The 24,123-nt window shown below is 29.5% G+C and overlaps 2 protein-coding genes across 2 annotated transcripts; both read right to left on the bottom strand.

The window, feature by feature from the left end:
- Positions 1 to 8,902: 8,902 nt before the first annotated feature.
- On the bottom strand, positions 8,903 to 13,476 carry LOC107861839 (probable inactive nicotinamidase At3g16190). Its single transcript, XM_016707212.2, has 5 exons — positions 13,308 to 13,476; positions 13,090 to 13,203; positions 12,095 to 12,329; positions 11,876 to 11,992; positions 8,903 to 9,129 (listed from the first exon to the last, which is right to left on the bottom strand). The coding sequence occupies exons 1-5, from the start codon at positions 13,365 to 13,367 to the stop codon at positions 9,062 to 9,064; spliced, it is 594 nt and encodes a 197-aa protein (XP_016562698.1). The 5' UTR covers positions 13,368 to 13,476; the 3' UTR covers positions 8,903 to 9,061.
- A 4,083-nt stretch (positions 13,477 to 17,559) lies between these two features.
- Positions 17,560 to 22,584, bottom strand: LOC107861840 (transcription factor bHLH68). Its single transcript, XM_016707213.2, has 7 exons — positions 22,114 to 22,584; positions 21,107 to 21,491; positions 20,615 to 20,689; positions 20,275 to 20,340; positions 19,469 to 19,534; positions 18,876 to 18,938; positions 17,560 to 17,941 (listed from the first exon to the last, which is right to left on the bottom strand). Exons 1-7 carry the CDS (start codon positions 22,326 to 22,328, stop codon positions 17,822 to 17,824), a joined length of 990 nt encoding a protein of 329 aa, XP_016562699.2. The 5' UTR covers positions 22,329 to 22,584; the 3' UTR covers positions 17,560 to 17,821.
- Between the last annotated feature and the right edge of the window lie 1,539 nt (positions 22,585 to 24,123).

The raw sequence follows: 24,123 nt of genomic DNA, 5'->3' as shown, positions 1-24,123 counted from the left end.
TTCATCTGAGGTAGTGAGATGGACGGCGTGCACTTTATCCTCCTCAGACCCTATTTGATGGAAATATACTGATATGTTGTTGTTGTATTTTAATTTTTTTAAATAATATTTTAATTTCAATAATATTTCATGTGACATGTTTAGGATTAAAAAATAATAATAATAATAATAATATAATTTAATTTTAAAACCATAAAATTTTAAAATCTTTTTCAAATTTTTAACATTTGCTTAAACAGAGGAAGTATATTTTACCACACATTCCGAACAAGAAAATATGAAAAGTGGAGCATTGCACATTCACACTCATTTTACGATTTGACAAGTTGGATTAGGGGCTAATTTTTTAGTCAACGGTTAATGAGTGCTCTGTCAATTGTCATTTATAATGGGTGTATATTTAATAAACATCTTTTAAAAATAAATAAAATATTTTTTGTTAGATAAATTTTTAAAATATAATACTAAGAAAGTAAAAAAAATATTGTTTGTGTAATAAATTTAAATTAAATGTTTTTAATGTAACAAAAAAGTAAAAATATTTATGATAAACTCAATTGGATGATCACTAATAAAATATTTTTCAATTTCACCCTCCACACATATTATAATCGTGAGTTAGATAATTATAATTATTTGTCTAGATAAAATAATATATCCAAGAAGTAGTTATGTATTAAATTCGTACGTAATATTTTACTACGAATTAAAATTTATTTTAGCAAATATTAAAAAGAGTCAAGTCTTAAAGGGAAAATCATATTGTGTCTACTTTGCGATTAAATTTTTTAATCACAAAATCAAATATTAAGTATTATCATAATAATATCTTTGCCAATGCAATTAAATTAGATTTTTAATTATTTGATTTGATTTGATATAATTTTACCGAATCTTACAAGTAACTTTGAAATATTATTTAAATAATATATGTGCTTATAATGTAATCATTTTTAATTAATTATAGCCAAATTTTTTTTTAAGTACTGTATTTAAACTTAAGTTTTAACTTGATCAAGTATTTTGGTAATTATTATTGCACTCAAATATCATTTATTAGAACAATACTTTTATGGTCTATTATAAAATTGAATTAATTAATAATTATTGCAAATGTAATTACTGTTAGTTGAACAAAGATTAATACTAATCGAACATAATTATGACAAAAATGTATTTATAAAATAATTTATATCTAAATAAATAGTTGATTTAATTACTTTTAATCAATTGATCATATCAATTTTTTTTAAATAATTTTCCTAAGTATTACGTTATATTTGTTCGATAATAATATATTTATTGCAATGATGTCAATAGAAGTTAAGTATTTTGCAATGAAACTATGTAAAAAATTATTGTCAAATTTTTGATGAAAAAAAATCTCTTTATAAAGAGAAAATGAATAAATTAAATTTCAGTTCTTTGTTTGACTTAATTATCAATTAGAAGATTTAACTCAGGTAAGATATCAATAATAATAGTTGTTTTAATATCTTAACCATACACATATATTCATGATTAAAATTAGTTGATATTCTTGTCTCACATATAGAGTATCTGAAGTGTTATTTAAGTTGTCAACGATTCGATTTAATTTTATAACTTGTAATTTTTAAAAAATAAGCAATTATATAACTTTAATTAACTAATTATATTAAATTTTAACAAAATTTTAATAAGTATCACACGGGCTTACCCTAATCAAGTGTTATGAGAATTATTATTTAACCAAAGATATTTTTATTTGTCGCAAATCAATTTGACAAAATCTCACTTGTAAATTTTAAATAACTTGAATAAATTTTTAGCCAAGTCTGCTGTAACATACTTTTATCTTCTTAGTAACATATTTGATTATGTATATATTTTATGAAGAGATGAAAATAGAGATAAATCTATGAGAATTTAAAAACAATGAAAATATGAGAATTAATTATTTCTGTTTCATATGAAATTTGAGAACTATTATCATATCTGATCAATTATTTTCGAAGTATTGAAAAAATTATTTAAATTTTAAATTAAAGGATAAAAGTGTTAAAAATTAAACTAATTAATAGAATAAAAAGCATTATTATAATTTTTGGGTCATTGTAAAAAAGTTGTGGCCAATTTTTTTTTCAATATAAAAAGTGGAACGTTACACATTCGCACTCATCTTATAATTTGGCAACAATTATGATCAAAAGAATTTTTTCAATATGTATGAAAAGTGGAACATTACGCATTCACACTCATTTTACGATTTAATAAAAATTGTGGTCAAAAAAAAATTTCCCAATACATATGAAAAGTGGAACATTATACATTCACACTCATCTTACAATTTGGTAAAAATTGTGGCCAATTTTTTTTTTTTTTACCAATATAGTATATGAAAAGTGGAATATTACACATTGGCACTCATTTACAATTTGACAAGTTGGCTGGGGGGTTAATTTTTTGGTCAATGATTAATGAGTGCGCTGTCAATTGTCATATATAATGGTCGCCGATTTTTTCTTAAAAAAACCAAACATAAGGGGCCATATAGTACTGGACAAAATAAAATAAAATAATCATACTCCATGGTAATGAAATGATTTTTTCATTTTTCAAATTTTTATAAGGATGAGTTTGCCAGTCATAAAAAGTGGACGTATAGGTAAACGTCGTGTGAACTCTACTCAGTTGTCTAAGTTGAAATATAAGTACTAGGTAAGCAGTTCAACTGTTTAAATAAATAGTTTATGTACATTTAATTGAACGATTTGACGAAGAAAAATAAGCACTGCTTAAGTAGGCGGTTGACAATAAAAATTGATTTTTTTTAAGATCATTTGGTTTGAGGTATAAGTTTTAATAATCGTAAGATAAAATGTAGAATTATTTGATCTCATGTTTGGTTAGAGATATTAGTTAGTCAAGGAATTATTTATCTCACTATTTATGTTTTAGTGATGAGATAAGTTATCCTATATATATAGTGGGATAATTAATTTTAAAATAATTAATTTTAAAATTAATTATCTTGAAATAACTTGTTCCCAATCAAACGACCCTTTAAAGTTTGAGTTGTATTTGATCATGAAAATAATATAAAGTCTTTTGACTTTTTATACGAGAATTTTTGTTATTACAAATATAATTTTAAATTATATTTAAAAATCTTATGGATAAACATTATAATATTTACTGAAGTGAAATAATTTTTTGAAAAGAAATTTCAAACGGACTCTGAGGAAGCAATATTCTCATTTATATGCATTTTATGATTACCGGAGACAGCATAGTAATCTATCAAGTTTATCTGAATCAATATTTTTAACGTAGAGAATATAATATATAATTATAAATATGAAACCATAACTTCACAAAGCATAATTATGCCAAAACACCCAAGAAATGAACTTCTAAGTTTAAATCCAGGATCCTCTATTGTTATCCTCAACACTACTTCAACTTTTAAAATTCAATAATTGAGCAAACACCAATTTTTCTTTTTTAGAAACAAATAACTTTTCCCTTTCCCTACAAAAAGCATTTTTGAAACAAAAGAAAGGGAAGTCCTAAATAATCATAATTTTTTAATTCAAATTTAATCACAATTGTGAAAAAATTTACATAGCTTTGTGTGTCTTTTCTCAAATAAATTTTTACTTTAGAATAAAAATATCAAAAAGTTATCTAATTTATAGTGTGAACCTAACATTTTTTTATAATTGTCGGCCAGAATTTTTTCAAAAAAAAAAAAAAACGAAAGAAAGAAAAGAAAGGTTATTGCACAAACAATGGTCTCATGTCAAATTCCAAGTTTCGAGACCTGAATTATTACACATTCCAATATTGCATAGTTCTACGTGTGAACTGAACAATTGTTACCTCATCCACTCCAAAATAAATATCATATTTTATCATATTTCAAAAGTCAATTAAATTAGTTTTTAAAATTGAATTAAAATAATTTAATATATTAAAATTAAAATTTTAAAATCTTATAATTATATAGAAATATTAAAACTTATATTTTTTTCATAACAATCTAATAAATGGTACGTCTTTAAATATTTATTTTTTGTTGAAAATATTTAGTAAGTTAGGCCTGCAATTTATCGCTTTGTAGTTCAAATTATTGACCTAGCACAACTAATAATTGTGAAAATAAATGAAATGAAAAAGACAGCAGTGCACGTCGAGCGAATTCATCAATCCAATTCCACGTGGTGCATCATTACCCCTCATGACATGCACGCCTATAATATCTAAATTACATTTTATGTTGGTACTAAATACTTGCCATTTTAAGAAAATAATATAATTAAGTAATTATATTTATTTTCTTAATTATAAATATAAAAAAATAGTAATATATTACAAAATAAAAAACAATCAAGAAAAAAAAGTAAGAGATGTACAAATTAAAATATGACAAGGATTTAAGATTTAGTTCTCGTCATCACTTTATTCATGATATGTTATTCACATAATACATATAAGCATGTTATTTAACTGATTTTTGCTCGCGATCTTTAACTTTGAAAATGCAATGTTATTGACGTAATACACATAAACATATTCTTTAACTGATTTCAGTTCCCGACCTTTTAACTTTGAAAATGCAAAAATAAATATTTAAAATTTCATAAAATTAAATAAGTAGACACACATACTTTGTGTTGTATAATACCATATGAAATGCCATTTAAGCTATGAATTAACCATGCGAATATCTTAGACGCATGTATATATCTATTTATTCTAACTTTATATAAATTTAAGAGCCTTACATTTGCGCACCTAAAATTAAATGGTATAAATACATGGTGAAGCCAAGTACTATATGTTGCCTGATAATTAATGGAAATAATAGTCGCAGTTCATTCGTGTGCTATTCAATTTCCTACAAAAATCTAGTGTTTTGAGGTTAGTTAAAAGAGATTCGTTAAGAAAATATTTGGATTCAACAAAACTTATTCATGTGACACCGTCGAAATCTAGATCAAAGCTAAGGAGGACTATTGTTCAAGAGTCTTTACAATTTGATGTCATGTCATATCAAGTTTTGAGCTAATTCAAAAGACAAGAGAATTGTCCAAATCTTATTCTTTCCATTAGAAACTATATAAATGAAATACTCCTGCTAAATAAGTACCAGTAACCAGTAAGTACTACTACTCCCTCCGTTTTAAAATAAGTAAATTATTGAGGTATTTATTGATGTTTCAAAATAAGTGAATCATTGAATTTTTTTTCAAATTTACCCTCATGATTTGACAACCAATTAACTTTTAAAAAAGTATTACAAGGTCAATTATCACATGACTAAGATAATTGGAGAATGATACTTCCTCCGTTTCATAATAAATGAATTATTGAATTTTGACATACATATTAAGAAAAAAACATTGAAAACATAAATTTAACATAACTTTTTATTTTTACCCTCAAAAAAAAAATTGATAAAAAAAAATTCAATAATTTACTTATTTTGAAACATCGATAAATACCCCAACAATTTACTTATTTCAAAACGGAGGGAGTATTCAAAATCTACCACTGGTTTTTGACTATATATTATGATAAGGACGGAGAAGGGACAGTGGGAAAGTAGAAAGCTTTACCGTGTTGTCGGAGGAAATATATTTAATGATATTGACTCAAATGTGAATGAATCTTTTCAGTAGAAAAAATAAAATAACATACTGTATCATAATTCATACTTTCTCCGTTTTATAATAAATAAATTATTAAATTTTAACATAAAAATTAAGAAAAAAGTATTGAAAACATAAATTTAACATTATTTTTTATTTTTATTCTAAAAAAAGAAAAAATTAACTTTATAATATCTTTTTAAAAGTTAATTAATTATCAAATTATAAAAATAAATTTAAAAAAAATTCAATAAGAGGGAGTAATATATCTTATCCCTATCAAACTACAAGCATGTACTACTTAATTCTCAAGTTTTTTGACTCAAAAATATTGTGGCTCTCTGACTTATTGTGACGTTTCACCAATTATATTTAGAAAACATAGCAGCCTTCGACACTGACGTTTCACTTGATGATCCCTATCACTCTTTAATTTACACATTATTCATGACAACAAAAAATAAAACTGTAAAAAGAATACTTGAATAATGTAGGTCATCATGAGACTTTTCTAATGTACGTTTTATATCTCTCAATCGTTTGAGGTGAGGTTTATGGGTTAAGTAATCACGAGATAAAATGAAGCATTATTTTATTTTATATTATTTGATTAGAGGTATTAGTTAATATTGGAATAACTTATCTCATTATTTACATTATAATGATGGCATAAATTATCCCATATATATGGTGGGATAAGTTATCCTAGGTAATTCCAGAATAACTAATCCCAAGATTTATTATCTTGGGATAACTATCTTCGAACCAAACGACCCCTATAATACTTCCTCCATCTCATTTTACTTGTCCCAAATTGGGATGGCACAACTATTAAGAAAATAATGATTGATAATGTGACTTTACCATTTTGCCCCTTTTAATTGTGTCTTGTTATTAGTTCTAATATTAATGAATGACTAATAAGAAGGAGTAATCAATTACACTAAGAGTACAATGGGAAATTTTTTTTTGTCTTGTCTTGATAAATAAAAAAAGATAAGTAAAATGAGATATTAAATTTGAGACGGATAAAATGGAACGGAGGGAATATGATTTATGAGGTATTTATAGTGACCATATTACTGTTTGGCTGGTGTTTCTAGTTACTGTTTCTGTTCTGGAAGAAAATTTTTAGGTGACATGTTGTGGTCAAAGCAACTATTAACTCACAGGATTAATTAGGAGTTAGCTAAAGTATAATTATTGACAGTCATTTCGGATCAAATTAAGGACAATTATATCGAGACGAAGCAAGAACGTGGTGTGTCTCAACTGTGGATGGAGTATTATTAATTAGGAGTAAAAGTCTGTCCTGTTTCCTTTTATTACTACTTTATTAAACTAACTAAAACTCAGGTAAGACTTATTTCCACTATAAGCTTTCAATCAAAATTCTTAATTAGCTACCGCTTAGTCATAAAAATATTTCCACTATAAGCTTTCAATCAAAATTCTTAATCCTAAAAATATTTATATATAATATTTTTGTGTGTCTTCCCTTCGAAAACGAACTAAAACAACTCTGATTGAATGCAGAATCCCACAAACCATTATTATGAATACCTAGATGCATGAAGAATATAGACATCTATGGGAGGTGTAAGTAGGGTATGGGCATGGGCAGTGGGGATAGGGATTATGAGGTTGAGTGAAAATGAAGTATATTGAATGATAGAGAAAATACAATTAATGTGAAATGCCATTTATAAGACTTTTTATTTTCCTCATCTTTTTCTATAGAGATTAATTTTTCTTCACTTTTAAGAGATATGTCTTTCTAGAAAAAAAATATTTTGAAAATAATTGACAACAAAGTCGAACTCACACTTAAAAGTAAAAGGTATGGAAGGTGTTTGGTGGCATTTATGTGGCTAGAATATTTTTCTGTAAGGTCACAATTTATGGCCATCACCTTGCACAATCACAGCTGCTCTACATCAGCCTTTTTATTTGCATTTATTATCGTTTTTCTTGCAGTCGTTGCTAATGCTGCAATAGTATAATATGAGTATGATGATGATGGCGTACGGCTTTTAGGTCAATGGAGCAGATTCACTGTCTCGAAATGTCTTTAACTTCATTAGAATTCCGCAACAAAAGCGTTGCCTCTAGCTACTGTTGATCATGCATAAGTTTTAGCTTTTATCTATAAGTCGGAAGTTCTGATCAATTAAACAAGTTTTTTGTTGTCTCGATTTCATTTGTATCGATGCAACCACTGGCAGAATTAGCAGGGCCGGCCAAGCATGCACGGGGGCCTCATTCAAGTTTCATCTGTGTCAGTCAAGGAAAATTACTACTCTACTACTATTGCTATAATAAAGTCAAATGATGAATGAATAAATGGCCCCCTGTTGAGAGGCCCCTCTGGTATAATTATGCAAATTTTACTTTCGTAGGCAACTGTTGTGTGTTTGCGTAGATGATACGGAACAATAAGACGCGCACTCAAGAGTGTGGTTTAACAGAAGAACAACGGTATTTGCCTAAATCTTGATGGACAAAGTAGCGATGCTAATGAGAGGTAGCAAATTGCTTGTGGATAAGCTGAGTTACGTGTGAACTGGCCCGGACACTACCAGTAATGTTGTTTGTAGTTTTGCCTTCTCAATCTTTTCTAATACAACTCATCTTAATTACAACAAGGAAAAAAGAAGAGCAGCAAAGTTCAGCGTGCCTAGTTGGAAAGAAATAGTTCATTGCATCTAGTTTCATTTTTTTAAAATTAGAAACTGGGGCAGGTCAGCGGACTAAAGGAACCATATCTAAAAGATACTCCATTCTTCTCAATATCTATCTGATTTTGATTTGACACAACATTTAAGAATATACAGAAACTTTTGAGTCTTGAAATCTTAAATTAGAGATGTGTAAAATGTATACCTAAATGTCTTTTACACACGTGGTCTTAAACATATCACGCGCAAAATTAAAATGGAGGAGTTAAAAGAAAAGAACCAAAACATATTGAAACGGATTATTCTGTGGACCTTTTAGTTGTACTATGTTATCAGTATTTTTCTGACAAAGATTACTTTTTCGCAATAATTTGCTACCAAAAGTACATAGGTGCCCACTTTGTCAATCTGGTCCAGAATTATCTTCTTTTTCTTGCAAAAAATTAAAATAGCTATGGCCTATGAACCAACTTTAATTAAAGTACATTAAAATTTCAACTTGCCCTGTAAATGAAGACTTTTGAGACATGGGGAAGGTAAGAATAGAGAAACATACAGCCTATGTACAAAGGAAAATAAGAAAACAGATTGAATCCAACAGATGAAGATAAACTTTCCAAGCAGAATATAGGAATCACGTCTGAACATGTTACATATTATTTCTATTACATCTAAGTTTTACAACAACAAAATAAATGTGTGAAAGATGTCTGTGCACCTGATTCAGCTTACCACTTCCATTGCTCCTTAAGACTGGCACCATTCTTCTAACGTAGGTGTCGCCACCCCGACATTTTTCATGTCAAATATGTTCGCTGCAATACAAAAAAAATAAAAATCATCGCATGTAACAATAGCTCGAGATGGATTATGAATGATCCAAACATCTATTTTTTGCTTTAAATGAGACGACCAAAAAGAAGCACAGCAGAACACATCCGCCAAATAAACAGATAAGGCTGGATTGCTGCTCTCAAACTAGGAAGAGACAGATAATTGTGCTTCTCAGGTACAAATAGAACTAAAGGAATTGTCACGTAAGACACAGTTTGATGTATGCATTAACTAAGTACATAAAAATATAGAATCGCAAGGAACAAATTCCTTCAAAATAACTACATAAATTTGATGGTCGTCTCAGAGGAAAATTAAGCAACTTCAAAACCAATAGAATCAGCGAAACTTAGTTCAAGTCTTGAAATCGATCTTTCTGTTGTTCACCTCCAATGTAGCTCCCGAAGAAGAAAATGTGAAAAGAAAGTCTCAAGTTGTACCTCACCACCCACATATGAAAAACTGACTCTTATTATTTAGGACTCGCGACCAAAATAAGCCATAAGCCACCTTTTTAGGTTGTAACCAAAATAGGCTACTCGGAGTTTTTTCTTCCGATTTGTGGAATTTAATAAATGGAGCCGTAAACGTGATGAATAGTTTATAAAAAGAGTAAATCGAAATTATTAATTACGTGTTATAAATCGGAACTAAATGTTCCGCCTTACAAATCGGAACTCGTACTTTCGTTTTATGAAAATTAATAAAAATCTGCAGAAGCCCTCAAATCGGAGTTTTTTCTTCCATTTTGTATCTTAAATCTATTTGCATGTTATATACCTGAACTTTTATAACCGAGTTACAAAATGTAACATTTAATTCCGATTTATAGGCTTCTCGGAATACACATAACATTACGAACACGACAAGCAATTCTTGATTTTTTTTTCCACTCAATTTTAGACAATTCATCTCTTTTTTTTTTTTTTTTTTTTTTTTTTTTTAGTTTTCACAAAGTAATCATCAGGTTACGTAATTATTTATCTTTAGAATTCCTCTTTTTCCCTTAATTTTTTTTGCTATATATGCAGTACCTAATGTTATCATTACCGTCCAACTAAATACATTATTAATATTTGCAAAAAAACAAATGCGTAACTACAAAGAATTGTGAACACATGATCCAAAATCAAGAATTTTAGCATTTGATAAATTCCTAGCGATTGCTCCACTTTGGAGCTATTAAGTTATTCAAGAAAAACTGAACCAAAGTATGGATCAATAAAATGCAGTGAGGTGGTTAATTCAAGTAAAGGCAATCTTGTGTACCATGTTAAGGGCACAACGATAGAATGGTGAAGTGCAATATGATGAGAATAAGGGATTTATGCATACAAAAACAAGCCTCATCTTGACAGTGAAATCTTAACGAGCAAGTATGAATGTGGTGAAGTAGGCACCTTTTCTCATTAGTTTTATCGTCTTACCATTAGACTACACCAATATGTATTTAACTGAATATTGATAATATAGGGGTTTAAAATTCTTTATAAAATGGATATAGATCCTTTCGTGGTTCACACATAGTCAAGATTAGTAAGTAAGTTTTGAGAAAAAGGAAAGCATTATAAACATGTTCATATATTATCCTGGCATGCTTCAACAGATAATAATTAAGGGACAAAACGGAAAAAAAAAAAAAATGATTTTAGCGCTCCACCACAATTTTAGTATTTTTTATAAAGCGGAACTTTAACTTCTGATTTGTAAGTCGGAAGTTTGATGTCCAAATTGAAAACAAAACCCGATTTCTACTTTTAAAAACTGTTCATCACAGTTACGGCTCCGTTTAATAAATTACACAAATCGAAATAAAAAATTTCGCAAAGCCTATTTTGGTTCAACATTAAAAAGGTGGCTTCTTTGTGTCACTTTCTACTTATTTTGGTCGCAAATTCCTCTAATTAGTAAATAGAGTTGGATCTGGTTTACAAATAGAACAATACATCCAATCACCAATGACATACTAAAACTGGTATTATTACATACATATATATCTTTTAAGGTAAATGATAACCATCGGCAGTCTCCTATTTCGTACGCTTAGTAATTTGTTCCAAGATCTAGATAGTTCGAAGGCCCGGTATCATATTTGACTTCTCTATGACTTGTGCAACTGGAGGTTACAAAGGGCAAACTGGAGTGACGATTAGTGAAAAACAGCTCGTGTTTGCTGAATTTTATAGTGCGAAACATGAATAAGGTTGAAAGTAAATGTTTGATGTACTTCCAGATTTTTACTGTATTTCCTAATACTTAAGGTTATGGCTTGGTAAGTATGATCCAAAATTAAGATTATGGCTTAGAGAAGTATGGATCCAAATTTCCTTAGAACAGGCTTTCCAAGGAAGAAAATTAAGGACGCCCGTGTGCCTGAACTTTCAAGTATGTGGCAAATTCATCGATGAATCTAAGTGTAAATACTTCACAAGACAAGACAAGGTTAAACACTAAAGCATGTATCGAGGACAAGGAGAAATGTCGACCTCTGTACTCCAAACTTATGATTCGATTAAGTGATCATTAATTGTAATTCGTAACTACTTATAATAAGATATTATATGAAGTTATTTGACAGTTAATACTAATCAACTCGGGCAGTACATAGAATAAAGGACGATAAATAGTCAAAAGCTATTAAAACTAAAAATTCAATACGTAAACAAGCACAAAAGCGAGTGCTTTGAGGAATCTGTAACGCTTGATAAGGAGCTTGGGAATACATACCAATATGTATATCAGGGGTAGCAGCAGCTGTGGCATCTATAATGACCGTCACACGTTGATAGTCCAATGCTACAGCATCAAAGACAGTCTGTCGTATGCAATTTGGAGTTTGAACACCTAAATGACAAAATATCAGACATTTGACAAATACAAACACATCAGTTAATCCAATCCCAAGTCTACAGGTGGAGAAAAACATGTTTATAAGTATTCAGTTACCTATAATGACCAAGTTGGTAACGCCAATGCCCTGAAGATACGAATGAAGGTTTGTGTTAAAGAATGCACTGAAGCGGGTTTTCACCAATTTGTAATCACCATCCTGAATAACAAGCCCATCAACCAGCTCTGCCCCCACACCACCCTTTGATGTCGGTTTTGGTTGGCCATCACCATACAAATGCCTACGAAACAATTCAACATCTCTTCCTAATGGGTCATGCTCGCGGACAACCTACAATAAATTTCCCCGCTGGTATACACAAATGAGTTTAACTTGTATACACAACAGTTATAAACTAACAATCAGGTCACTAAAACATAAACTACACATAACCATCCATAAAAAGTAGGATTGGTAACCTAAGGCAGCTTAGTTTATATATCAGGTTACAATCCATTGCCGTGACAACTACAGGTGTGTTCGGTAAGAAGGATTTCAATTTTCTCACGTTCAGTTGGTCAAATATTTTCTCTAGGAAAATAAATTTCTTAAAATTGAGAAAAATGACTTCCCTAATAAAAGCAGGAAAAGCAAGTCCCACAGATGGCATTCTATATTGATTGTGTCCTCCCCACCCTCCAACACACCTCATCTTCACCCCCACTGCATAGCCCCAATCCCATCCTCCCTTTGCTCACCCCCACCCTCGATAGTATTTGTCTAGATTATTTACATATGTTTTTACTAAGATATTTTTTGCTTACTTGTCCAACACAAAAAAATAAATGAGAATCCACTTATTTCCCTAAAAGAAATATTTACCAAGAAAACATTTTCCGTCCTACCGAACACATCCTACATCTCGGTCCCAAACAAGTTGAAGTCGGCTATATGATTCATTTATCCTCAACTTAAGCTAAAATCCATTAATAGAGAATAAAGCTTCTTTATACTGTCAGTCAGTGTATATAAACTAAAAGATTCAAACTTTACATTTAAAAAAGGCAAAAGACAAAGGGCTTTAACAAAGTTCATAGCAAGATAAGATTACCCAAATAATGGGGATGCCACGGTTTCTTGCAACCTCAACAGTCTTGATAACATTTGGGACAATAGCTTCACCTCCTTTAACTAACATGGGACCACCTGGTACTATAAAATCTTTCTGAAAAATTAAAGTTTCAAACATAGAGATTATTGTCAAATAATTTCAAGAAATGATATGTTGCTAATTACTACTATGCTGAATCAAGAAAGTTAAAAAGATACCTGCATGTCTATGATAACAAGAGCTGTTTTGCTCCATTTATCATCATTTTTTGAGGCCATTTGCTAATTACAAACTGAGAATTTTAGGCTGGGAGATGTAGTATTGGTTTTGGTCGGTCTACAGTTAATCTACCCAGTTTCAGCTAAACAAATGTATATTATTTTTGTTAATATTTGGAGCTTTTAACTATATATATATATTTATTGGGCTTGGGCCTAGTTAATTTTGTAAGTGATTTTTCTGAAATAAATTGGGCCTTGTCTTAGGCCTGGTGGCAAAACTCAGAACTTTTCTGTAATGGGCTTTTGTTGATTGCAGGTGTTCCTTTGACTTACTATATCACTATTAAAGATCGGGAAAAGGACACCCACTGATCACTTTTAAAATAAATGATCAGTATTTGATATTTTGTCAAATAATGGTCAGTCGGCCAAATTATTTCCATTTAATAGCCCTCCCCTTCCTTCTTGGGTCATTTCAGCCCACTTTTTAAAAGATTGCTATTTTTTGGGGGGTTTCGCTTCATTCATCTAAAAACAAAGGCCCATGCTTGAGCTATTGGACATGAAGTTGTCAGTCGGCCTACACTAAATTTCAAAAATGGCCACTCCAGACTGTATTAATATAGTATATGGGTTGTATCAACATGGTATAAAAAGTGTATTAATACGGTATATGGACTGTATCAACATGGTATAAGGATTGTATCAATATTGTATAGGAGTTTTATTAATATGATATATACCATATATAGAATGTACATAGAAACTATATAATAGTTGTACAAAAAACATATACGATGTGTATAGAAATTGTATCATTTCTGTATAAAATATATATATGTGTATAAGATGTGTAAAGAAACTGTATAATTGTCGTATAAAACATGTATCTAAATAATTATTGCCGTTAATGATTGTATAAAATGTGTGTAGAACTATATTATTGTTGTGGAATATATTTTTATGTACAGAATTTGTAGCATTATTGTATAAATTATTTATAAGTTATAAGATGTGTGTCTTTATGTTGTTAAAGAAAGAAATAAAAAAAAATATGTATGTTAAGATAATTATAGTGTTATGTGCTAAAATAATTGACATTAGAAATTAAATAATAAAATAAGAAAAAAGCCAAAAAAAAAAAAAAAAAAAGACAATAACGGCCGACGAAAAAGGAAATGGCTACTTTTAGAAATTGCAAACCAATGTCTATTTTGATGGAATTAGTTTCGATCAAATGATCATTTTTGTTTTTTGCCATTAAAGATTGGACAAACAAATAACAGAACTTGGTTTGTTACATTAATACACGAATATTACCCTTCCTCTGTGTTCCTTTGACTACTATATTGTTGGGTTTGAAATCATCGAAATGTCATGCGAAAGCTATTAGTTGTGGACCAATTAAGGCGTCATGCAGAAGCTATAAGTTGTAAACCAAGGCATAAATATTATTGGATATGGTTTAATCAATTGGCCGATTTACATATTAAAAATATATTAATTCAAAACATATAAAAACTATTTTAGAGAAAAAACTCTCCTAACCAAGACTCTTTTGAGGACTACATTTTGAATACTATTGTGTTACGGAATAAAAAGAAGGATCCTCAATTTATAAAGATATAAAATCTTCCCCCAGAAAAGAGTTTAGCCAAATATGAAATTGTTTTATATTTTTCTTTTTAAAAGAGTAAAAGTAATTATGATATTACTTCTATTTTTCTTAAAAAAAAAAAATAACTTAAATTTGATAAAAAAATCAAGACGAATACCCTAACATATATACTATACGAGACATATATTCAAGGTTGGACTGTATCCTAACTTTGTTAATGTATACACACTGATCATAAGGTAACAATCTACCCAAAAAACCACTAAATTTTTGCATTTTATTAATTAGTTTTGTAAAATTGAGATGTTCTTGTAAAAATAAATACGTATATATCTTGCCATTGATCCTAAATCAACGTGCTAGTATTTTGAATTAACATAATATCGTAGTTTTGAGGGTCAACAATATGTTTTATTGATCAAATTAAACAAGACAAACCACTCATAATTTACACTAAATATATTTTAAAGTAGTGATAAATTAGTAACGAAACTCGGTCCCTACAACTGGTGATAGATTTTTCAAGTAATTTTTGAGAAAAAAACTTAATTTTTGGTCATATAATTTATTATTCGATGACAAATATTTTTTATAAATAATTTAAATTTTTAAATACTAAAAAAAATTTAGTATTTAGTTACTTTTAAAAGTAAAATATATTTTTCGAATATTATGATTAAATATATGGTAAAATCTTATTCAAAAATAACTTATTAAAAATATTTTAAAAGTTATTATCAAACGCTAGCTTAATATATTGATTAATTATAGAAGTGAGCCGCCCATCCATTAGCAAAGAAAAGTTTTTGAGGATGTTAGAGGAAGACACGTAAATAATACAGAAAGTATATTTAAAACTTTGCTTTATGAAAACAAAAAATATTGGTAACGACAGTAGCCACTTGCCATTCCAAGCTGTCACTCTCTTGGTTTGAATTTTTTTTTTTTTCTTTTAATTTTAAGTGTATATTCTAATTAAAACTTTTAAATAATAAAAAGCACAAGTAGACAACATAATGGTACTATATTCTTTCTTTTGATATTCTAGCATGATCATGAATTTATGATTGTTTTGACTTGTGTTTAGCCACATTCATATGAACTTGCATATTTATTTCCATTTCTCCTTTTAGCTCTTTGTTTTTCTATTTTAATTTTTTTTTTTCTAGGAGAATGAAAAATTCGCATTCGTGCTAGAAAATCCTAGTTGAAGGCAGACTACTTCTTGCTAGCAGTAGCACTCAGAGGTGTGGTTTAATAATTAATGAAAAAAATTGAGAATCATAAAGTTTTAAATTTAAATTAGAATAGAGACAAAAAATATTAGGTAGTTATCGATCCCATAATATATATATATATATATATGTTTGTTTGACAATGGACAATATGAACAATAATAGTACAACACCAATAGTCTCATTACTTTTTGGATTAATTCCTCATCTTTTATTAATCAATTTCTCTTTTGGTAGTGGGAAAATGTTAGTGGAATGACATATGCATAAGCATATGATATCCCACATTCAATAGTAGATCCCTCCCCTTTCGTACGACAAATAACATTATTAGGGCTATGCATCTTTCTTTTAAAAAAAAATAAAAAATTCTAAGCAAAAGATTTTTTTTTATTTCATTGTATATTACGTGATAATTACATCATGTACCAAGGATTGCGCTAATTAAACTTGTCATACTTATAATACGAATAGGTTGGAACGAAGAAATACTCACTATGTTCCTTAATTATGTAAGTTTTTCATGTTTGTTTTTTCATTTAGTGTTAGGTACTCGTATTTGTAGTTTGACTAATTCAGATTCACGCTGCGTAGGTCCATTCAAGAAAGCGTCCTTATCAAGAATTTTTTCATATTCAGTGCTTGAAACTGACATCTTTGGTTATAATAAGAAGACCAATCTCATTCACCGTATCACCTCCTTTGACGATTAATTGAAAAAATTAAAAGATATACTTATGAATTTTTTCCACCATAGTTGCACAACTTTATTTGTCACTTAAATCTCACAATTCACAACTCACAACACTATCATGTTGGTAAAAATTGTCACAATAGCTGAAAAATGTAATTTCCGGTAGATTTGTTTTATTTCAACTTTTTAAATAACCATGAAAAGAGAACGAATGGAGATTCACCGATAAGCTATCGGTTAGATTATCTTTCTTTCATCCCTAGTTTTATATATATCAGGATAAATTTTTAAAATTAATAAAATACTTTTCACTATTATTAATAAATATAAGTTAATACAAAGCAAAAATTAATGAGATTTTAATAAGAACATTTGTGAAATAGTTAAAACTCATTAACGTATTTGACTTTCAAACAAGAGAGTTAACTCCCAATGCACATTTTCCTTAAAGCCTTTAAGTACTTACCTTCTCCAAAACAAATAGTATCCAATTATCATTCACAGTTTAATTATGGTAAACGTTAAGTACTGAGCTTCTCTTTAGCTCAAAATATCAAACACAAAAGTATTTAGTCAGTTTTAATGATTACTAAAACCAATCGAACTCTAAATACTATCCGTATATATATATGTCTATTGTTGCTTGAAAAAAGAAAGAGATAGATATAGAGTATCGATCGATATTTAACATTTACAACAATTATCAACTAGGTAGCCTGTTTATATGATTTTTCATGAAATAATTAAAATGGCAATATTGGAGGATACAATAACAATTTTATCCTTGTTCCTTCCTAAATAGAAATGCAAATTATATAGTATATTATATAGCATCAGCAACAGTCAACCCTAGCTAACTTATTGAGAGTGACTGCTTCTGATGTTATATCATCATCATTCATCACCATGATCAACATCATCATCATCAGTATATTATGGAACACTAATTGTTACTACATTATTATTATAAATATCCTCCTCCTAGAGCTGGGGCCCAGTAATCTCCAACACTAGTATTGTTGTCACTTCCAACATGTTGTGTACACGATGTAGAAACCAAACACAACCCTCTGCTCCTCAAATCCTGAAATGTTTTTATTTCCAAAAACCATATATATAACTATACAAATGATGATAAAAATCTGATAAATATGGTGCTGGAAAAAAAAATAAAATTAGACTATTATCTTATCACAATGCTAGTGATTACCAAACACCAAGCAATAACTAAAATGAAAAGAAACTACAATATTCAAAACATAGTAATTTAGAGGCGAAGCTACAGCTCTACTTAAGGATCCTTTCAGCTTAAACCATTCATTTGTATATGAAAAAGAAACTATTTGATTATGATGCAGCGAGCAAAAATTAAAATGAAAAAAGAATTTAAAATAGTGAAACCATAAGATCACCGAGTAACTCAAGGACGGAGCTACAGTTATAACTACGATTCTTTTGGCTTAGACCTTGTATTTGTATACAAAAACTTCATTTTATATGTATAAATAATTTATTGAGAACTCTTAAACTCAAAATTCTAATCCTCAGATTGTTATTATTAATCTGTATGAAAGGAGTCATTTCAAACTACTTTTATTCGTGGGATCATGTAGTTCAAAGCTAAAACTTGAATTATTGTATGCATTCATAAAGTTGACAACTTTTTGTAGCTTAGGACACAACTTCTTTTTTGAATAGTAAATTTGATATATTCTCTGGTCATCTGCTTTACTAATAATAATGCAAAGCTATCCTCGATCTCAAAGCTTGCTTTTTTATTAGGGATCCAATAAAGCCATAATCAAATTATTTGTGGAGTAAAGTAATTAAACAACTTTCTTTAATTTATTTTCTTGAACTCATGGAAGAAATTAATTTGTTATTCATCAGAACTATCAAACCAATATATGATTAGTCACATGCACGTGTATAATGGATTATGGATGTGAAAGAGATCTAAGTAGAGGAATATTGTTGGTGGTTTATTGGAAAATGTGAAGTAAAAGAAGTGCTCTTACAGATTGTTGATGAGTGTGACCCATGCTTCCTGCTACATTGCCCATATATGGAGAGCTCAATGCCTGCAATTTTTAGTGCACCACACAAAATAAATTTCAGCAACAAAAGCTGCTGAAGTAAAAAAAAAGAAAAAACTAATCAAACATATTAACTTATTCTTATCAAGTGCAACACCTCTACGTACCCAAATACGGTACAACATGTCCAATGTGATCCCACAAATTAAATAAGGTCTGGTTCCGGGGCGGAGCCAGTCTTTTACTAGGGGTTCATCCCAACTCCCTCCGGCGGAAAATCATACTATTAATACATGATTAAAATGATTTTTTACGTATATATTTTAGATGTTGAATCCCCTTTAACTAGTTTTGAACCCCTAGGCAAAAATCTTGGCACCGCTTCTGTGACTGTTTCTACCCAAATAAGCGACTACATATTTATATAATCAAACTCCAACGTACACCTAAAAGTATGTTTCAGTACTTGATAAGCTCTGCTGCTATTTAGATAATTTCCTTTCAATTGTCATAAGGAATATTCAGAAATATTGCAGATTGAGGTTGTGGAGATTAGGTAGGTTAGAGAAACTAACCTGAATTTGAGCCTGAAGGAATCTGATGTAGCCAATGGCTTCTGACAAGACGGAGGCTGTGTCAGTCTGCAAAAAGAGAAACATATATATACCCATGCCTATCACTTCTTCTTTTCTTCTCATCACTTTTATAGGCAATCCTTCATGCCTATTTATTAAAGCTAATTAAAGTGCTGTTTCTGAAATCTCCTTTTAAAGGTTTCAATTCAGGTGCGGAGCTAGGTATCAGCAGCAGAAAAATTATACTGTATATATAAGGTTAAAACTATTTTTTATGTGCGTACAATAGATATTGAATTCTCTTCACTTATTCGTACCATGGATGTATATATACATGGACTGCTTTATGTTATCAGTGATCACCACTGCTACCAGCAGCATGGGATAGAGGTTAATTATAAGTAACAAGAATTAAAATACTGTACAAACAAAGGTGTATTCATGATTCGAACTTAATTATCCAATTCTTGTGATTTTTAGCAATAAATTAAATTTATTGTACTTTTGAAATTTTATGTTTAAATTTTGTATTTACTACACTTCTAGTAAGTTTTCACAAATGCATCCAAAATTATGAGTTCAACTTAACACGCTAAGTATAGGCTGCACTTGCCTCTATTGACAAAAACATGTTTGATTTACATGAATTAAGTTATATGCACCGACATCATTTAAAAGATATTTATATATAAGTCTTTTTAAAATATTTACATGTTACAAGTATGTTACTTATTGTAATACGTAAAGATGACCTGACAATATAAAAGTTGGATGTATATATAAAGTTAAAACTCAATTTACTTTACCTTTCCAAATGGAGAAACAAGTTGGTGGAGTGCTGTTATCCTATCCCCCAGCTTCTCTTTTCTCACCTGCACATATAAACAAACTAAATTAATGATGAGAACTTATTATTTTCATTATAATGCATAGTCAATTGATCAGTGATGATTTTACTGTATATACAATTAAACCTCTCTGTAACAATCATTATCTATAAAAATATTTAAGGTCAGGTTTCTTCAAAATCATTTTTCATGATATGTTATGTTATACATTCTCCATAACAACATTTCGTTATAGCAATCAGAAAATATCCAGACAAAATTATAGAGAGAATTTACTGTATATGAAAGAGGGCATTGCCTTAAGAGACGGTTGAGCTGAAGAATGCTGAACTCTTGCCTTCTTAGTTACCCCACCACTGCTTGTGCTGTTACACTTTATTTAATGCAGTAGACAAATTAATTAATCATGGTAAAAAAAAAAAAAAAATATCAGTAAAATAAAATAAGAAAAAAGAACAGGTTAGGCAAAACATGCTAAAATGAAGTAAAAATTTCTCTCACAATCAGATTACTTATCGACAATTAAAAGTAATTCTCTAAATAAATATTAATTGTAACCTAATTAAAATGGGAACTGACCTACTATTCACTGATTTTGTATAAATGTAACTTAAATCCTACTAAAAAGTGATGTGCTTAGCTAGCAAAATGACTTTTACTATATGATTTAAATTCATTAGGCTAATGATGAAGTATTTTGGAACATTACTGATGTACTTATTGACTTTATGAAAGACCACTAGATGAAAAAATAATCCACTTTTTTAAAAAGGTAAATTTGTTTACTTACCTCAGATGAATGGTCTGGATGATGTTGATGCTTGGGTTCAACAACTTTGTTAGTGGTGGTAATTTTATTAGGAGGAGGTGAGAAGTTAAAAATATTACTATGGCCTAAATTAGTGGTAACACAAGAGCTAGCTGGTGATGAAGTTGCTGGCAAATCTTGGTAATTACCGTACAGTAATTGGCCCACCATTTCTGGTTTTACTACATCAACAACAGGAACCCTAAAATTACTTGAACATGGAGTATTATTGTTATTATTATTATTATTATTATTATTATTATGGATGGAATTCAAATTTTGAATTTCTTCCCAGTCCTCCAGCTTCTTGTATTGATGTTGAAATTGACTTATATCAGATTTTTCTTGGTCACAAGATAGTCCAGCCCTGCAATTTTTAATTGATAAAGGAACAAGTAATTAATTAAGATCAGGAGAATGATAAGAAAAATTAAAATTAACACATAATTCATATAACTTCCAATTGATAGAAAGTTTAGAAAAACAAAGGAGCTATATATCTACTAGGTAATCTATAATTCTTAATGGTTAAAGATAACCAATTTATTCTTAGCTGAATTCTATTAATTATGGATTTCTGATCATTGGGGTCGGTTTAAAATCTCTTTCTTCTTCGAGTTCTAATTATAGAAAAAGGTTGAATTAGAAGAAAGTATCAACAACAATTTATTTTATTACGACGCAGCTTATGATGTTCATGTTGATCTATAAGACTCAAAACCAAAAGGCTCATAGCACGAAAGATTATTTTACAAGTAGAAAAGTAATTGAGCCTTTGAAATTTGATAAATGTTAAAGTTCCAATGAGTAAAGTTTGACACAAAAAGAATATTCAAATACAAAAGACTAGTAATGTTTGTGGTTAAATCTTTGAAACCTTTAACTCACTACAAATCTACAGCAAGTCAACAACTATTAGTATGCCTGAGTCTCAAACAAGTTGACTGCATATAACATACAAGAAAGAAGTAGAGAGGAGGAGGTTTTACAGAAGTAGCTGGCTCCATGAGCGAGGTAAATGATCCTGACTCATCAGATTATTATCTGCCAAAAAATTAGAAGATCCATAAAAATGTTGAGTCGTCGTCGTCGAAGAAGAAGAAGATTGCTGATGATGATGATGGTCATGAGAATATTCATGTGGATGCATGCTTGTGTTCATCACCATGTTATTCCACCAGTTATTACTAGGGTTTCCAGCCATGAGAGAGATTATTTTGAACAATACATCATATAATATATAGTATTGTTTCTTCTTTAATTTATAAAGAGCTAGCCACACAATAGAAAGAAGAAAGAAGAAGAAAGAAAAATCCTTTTCAATGATTTTTTTTTTCTTTCTTTCTTTTTAGGTAGCTATAGCTTTGTCTGTCTTCTTTCCTTGTGAGAGCACCAAAACGAAACTTTGTTGAAGCTTTCAGGGCTGTATTTGCTTTTTCTCATAAGAGGCTCAATAAACCAATATGTCCCTTTCAACCAAAGTACTAGCCTTATATTTTACTTGGTAGTGTTTCTTACTTGTGGGGTTGACAATTGCTTTGAGGTTCTTCTTTTTTCATCCCCCTCAGTAACACTCTTATTTTTTTTATTAGTCGGTTCTAAAAAGAATAATACGCATAAATTTAAAATCAATTAATTTTATTGTTGATGAGAAGCTTTTATAATAGCACAAATTATAACAGGATTTTAAGTTTTGGTGGTACTCAATGACAATTCTTTTTGTTCACTAGATTCTTACTATACTTATAAACTTATCGGCTTGGGCCAAAGCTAAATGTTTTTGTCGAACCTGTAACATCTATATATTATGACTTCGCTTCTAAAACAAATGTTATAACATATTTAAGATCACATATTTCAAATGTTTTAACAATCATGCGAATGTTATAGCCTAATTTAGATCATCATAAATTTCAAAAATCTTTCATAATTGAAACAAACTTGGATGAGATTCAAATTATTTGCAACATAAATGGAAAAGAAGGTGAGTATATACTTGTTTGCATTTGAATTACTTGCTTTAGCTTTATTGTAAAGGGGTGGGGTGGGGGCAAGAAAAGGGTAAGTGGGGGAGCGTTTTCAGGCCCAAAAAAAAAACAAATGCTCGTGGGGTTTTAATTCCTTGATTTGGGGTGGTAACTTTGGGATTGCTATTTTTCTCTAACTAGCTATACTTATATCTTCTATATCAACCTGCCTTCATAGATTCTAAACAATAGCCTGCTCCTTTCCCAAGTAATGTAATTAACATAACTTATTGTTGTAGGTTATTTGTTTTATTTTTCTATATACCATATCAGGTTTTATTATAAAGAGTCACTCAATGTTATTGTAAGAAGGGGAAATTTGGCTTAACCGACAAATTAAGGTTGTTGTCATGGGATCAGAAGTTCACGAGTTGAAGTTGGGGAAATCGATTCGTGCAGAAGTGTAGGATATGATTGGATACAGTAGATCCTTGTAGCAATCGACATAGTGGAAACTTTAATGCATTTAGCTGCCGTTTTAACTCTGTGTTATTGTAGGCCATCGTAATTTGTTAAAGTTTTCAAATTCTATACCATTGATTTTAGGTGATAGTAAAGTTTATTAATTGTGTTTATATAAGCTTTACACAATTAAGACAGTTTAACTTTTACACTTTTTATCCATGTAATACTCATTTTGACATCCAATTGTGGGCTCAAAATTAAAACATGATATGTTTGCAAATTGATATGCAAGAGAAACTTAGTGCAGCATATAAATTTAGGAAATTTGAATTAATTAGGCAAAAGCAATTTTGCGCGTGCCTATGCCTTGCTGTATATGTGTGTGCATATGGATGATTAAAAGTATATATCCCTATGGTGGCCATGTCATTTTATGTTCAGTGTCGTTGCCCATTTGGGAATAGGAGCGGGTCTATGTATAACCTATGAATTCACGTGAATTTAGATTTTACTTTACTACATATCTACAAATATTTGATTGTGAACTCAGACATTATCCAAATATTG

Source organism: Capsicum annuum, chromosome 3 (assembly GCF_002878395.1).
Source record: "Capsicum annuum cultivar UCD-10X-F1 chromosome 3, UCD10Xv1.1, whole genome shotgun sequence".
Lineage (NCBI taxonomy): Eukaryota > Viridiplantae > Streptophyta > Magnoliopsida > Solanales > Solanaceae > Capsicum > Capsicum annuum.
This window is presented reverse-complemented; position numbering and strand designations above follow the sequence as displayed.

Bases quoted from the DNA above. Each gene is read 5' to 3' on its own strand.
- LOC107861840 (XM_016707213.2), bottom strand. From the start codon at position 22,328: ATGGCTGGAAACCCTAGTAATAACTGGTGGAATAACATGGTGATGAAC. The intron at 20,690-21,106 runs GTAAGTAAACAA...CATTAAATAAAG, and splicing joins ATCCAGACCATTCATCTGAG to TGTAACAGCACAAGCAGTGG. The intron at 19,535-20,274 runs GTAAAGTAAATT...CTCTTTTTGCAG, and splicing joins TTGTTTCTCCATTTGGAAAG to ACTGACACAGCCTCCGTCTT.
- LOC107861839 (XM_016707212.2), bottom strand. From the start codon at position 13,367: ATGGCCTCAAAAAATGATGATAAATGGAGCAAAACAGCTCTTGTTATC. The intron at 13,204-13,307 runs GTATCTTTTTAA...TTAATTTTTCAG, and splicing joins TTGTTATCATAGACATGCAG to AAAGATTTTATAGTACCAGG. The intron at 12,330-13,089 runs GTAATCTTATCT...AATTTATTGTAG, and splicing joins GTGGCATCCCCATTATTTGG to GTTGTCCGCGAGCATGACCC.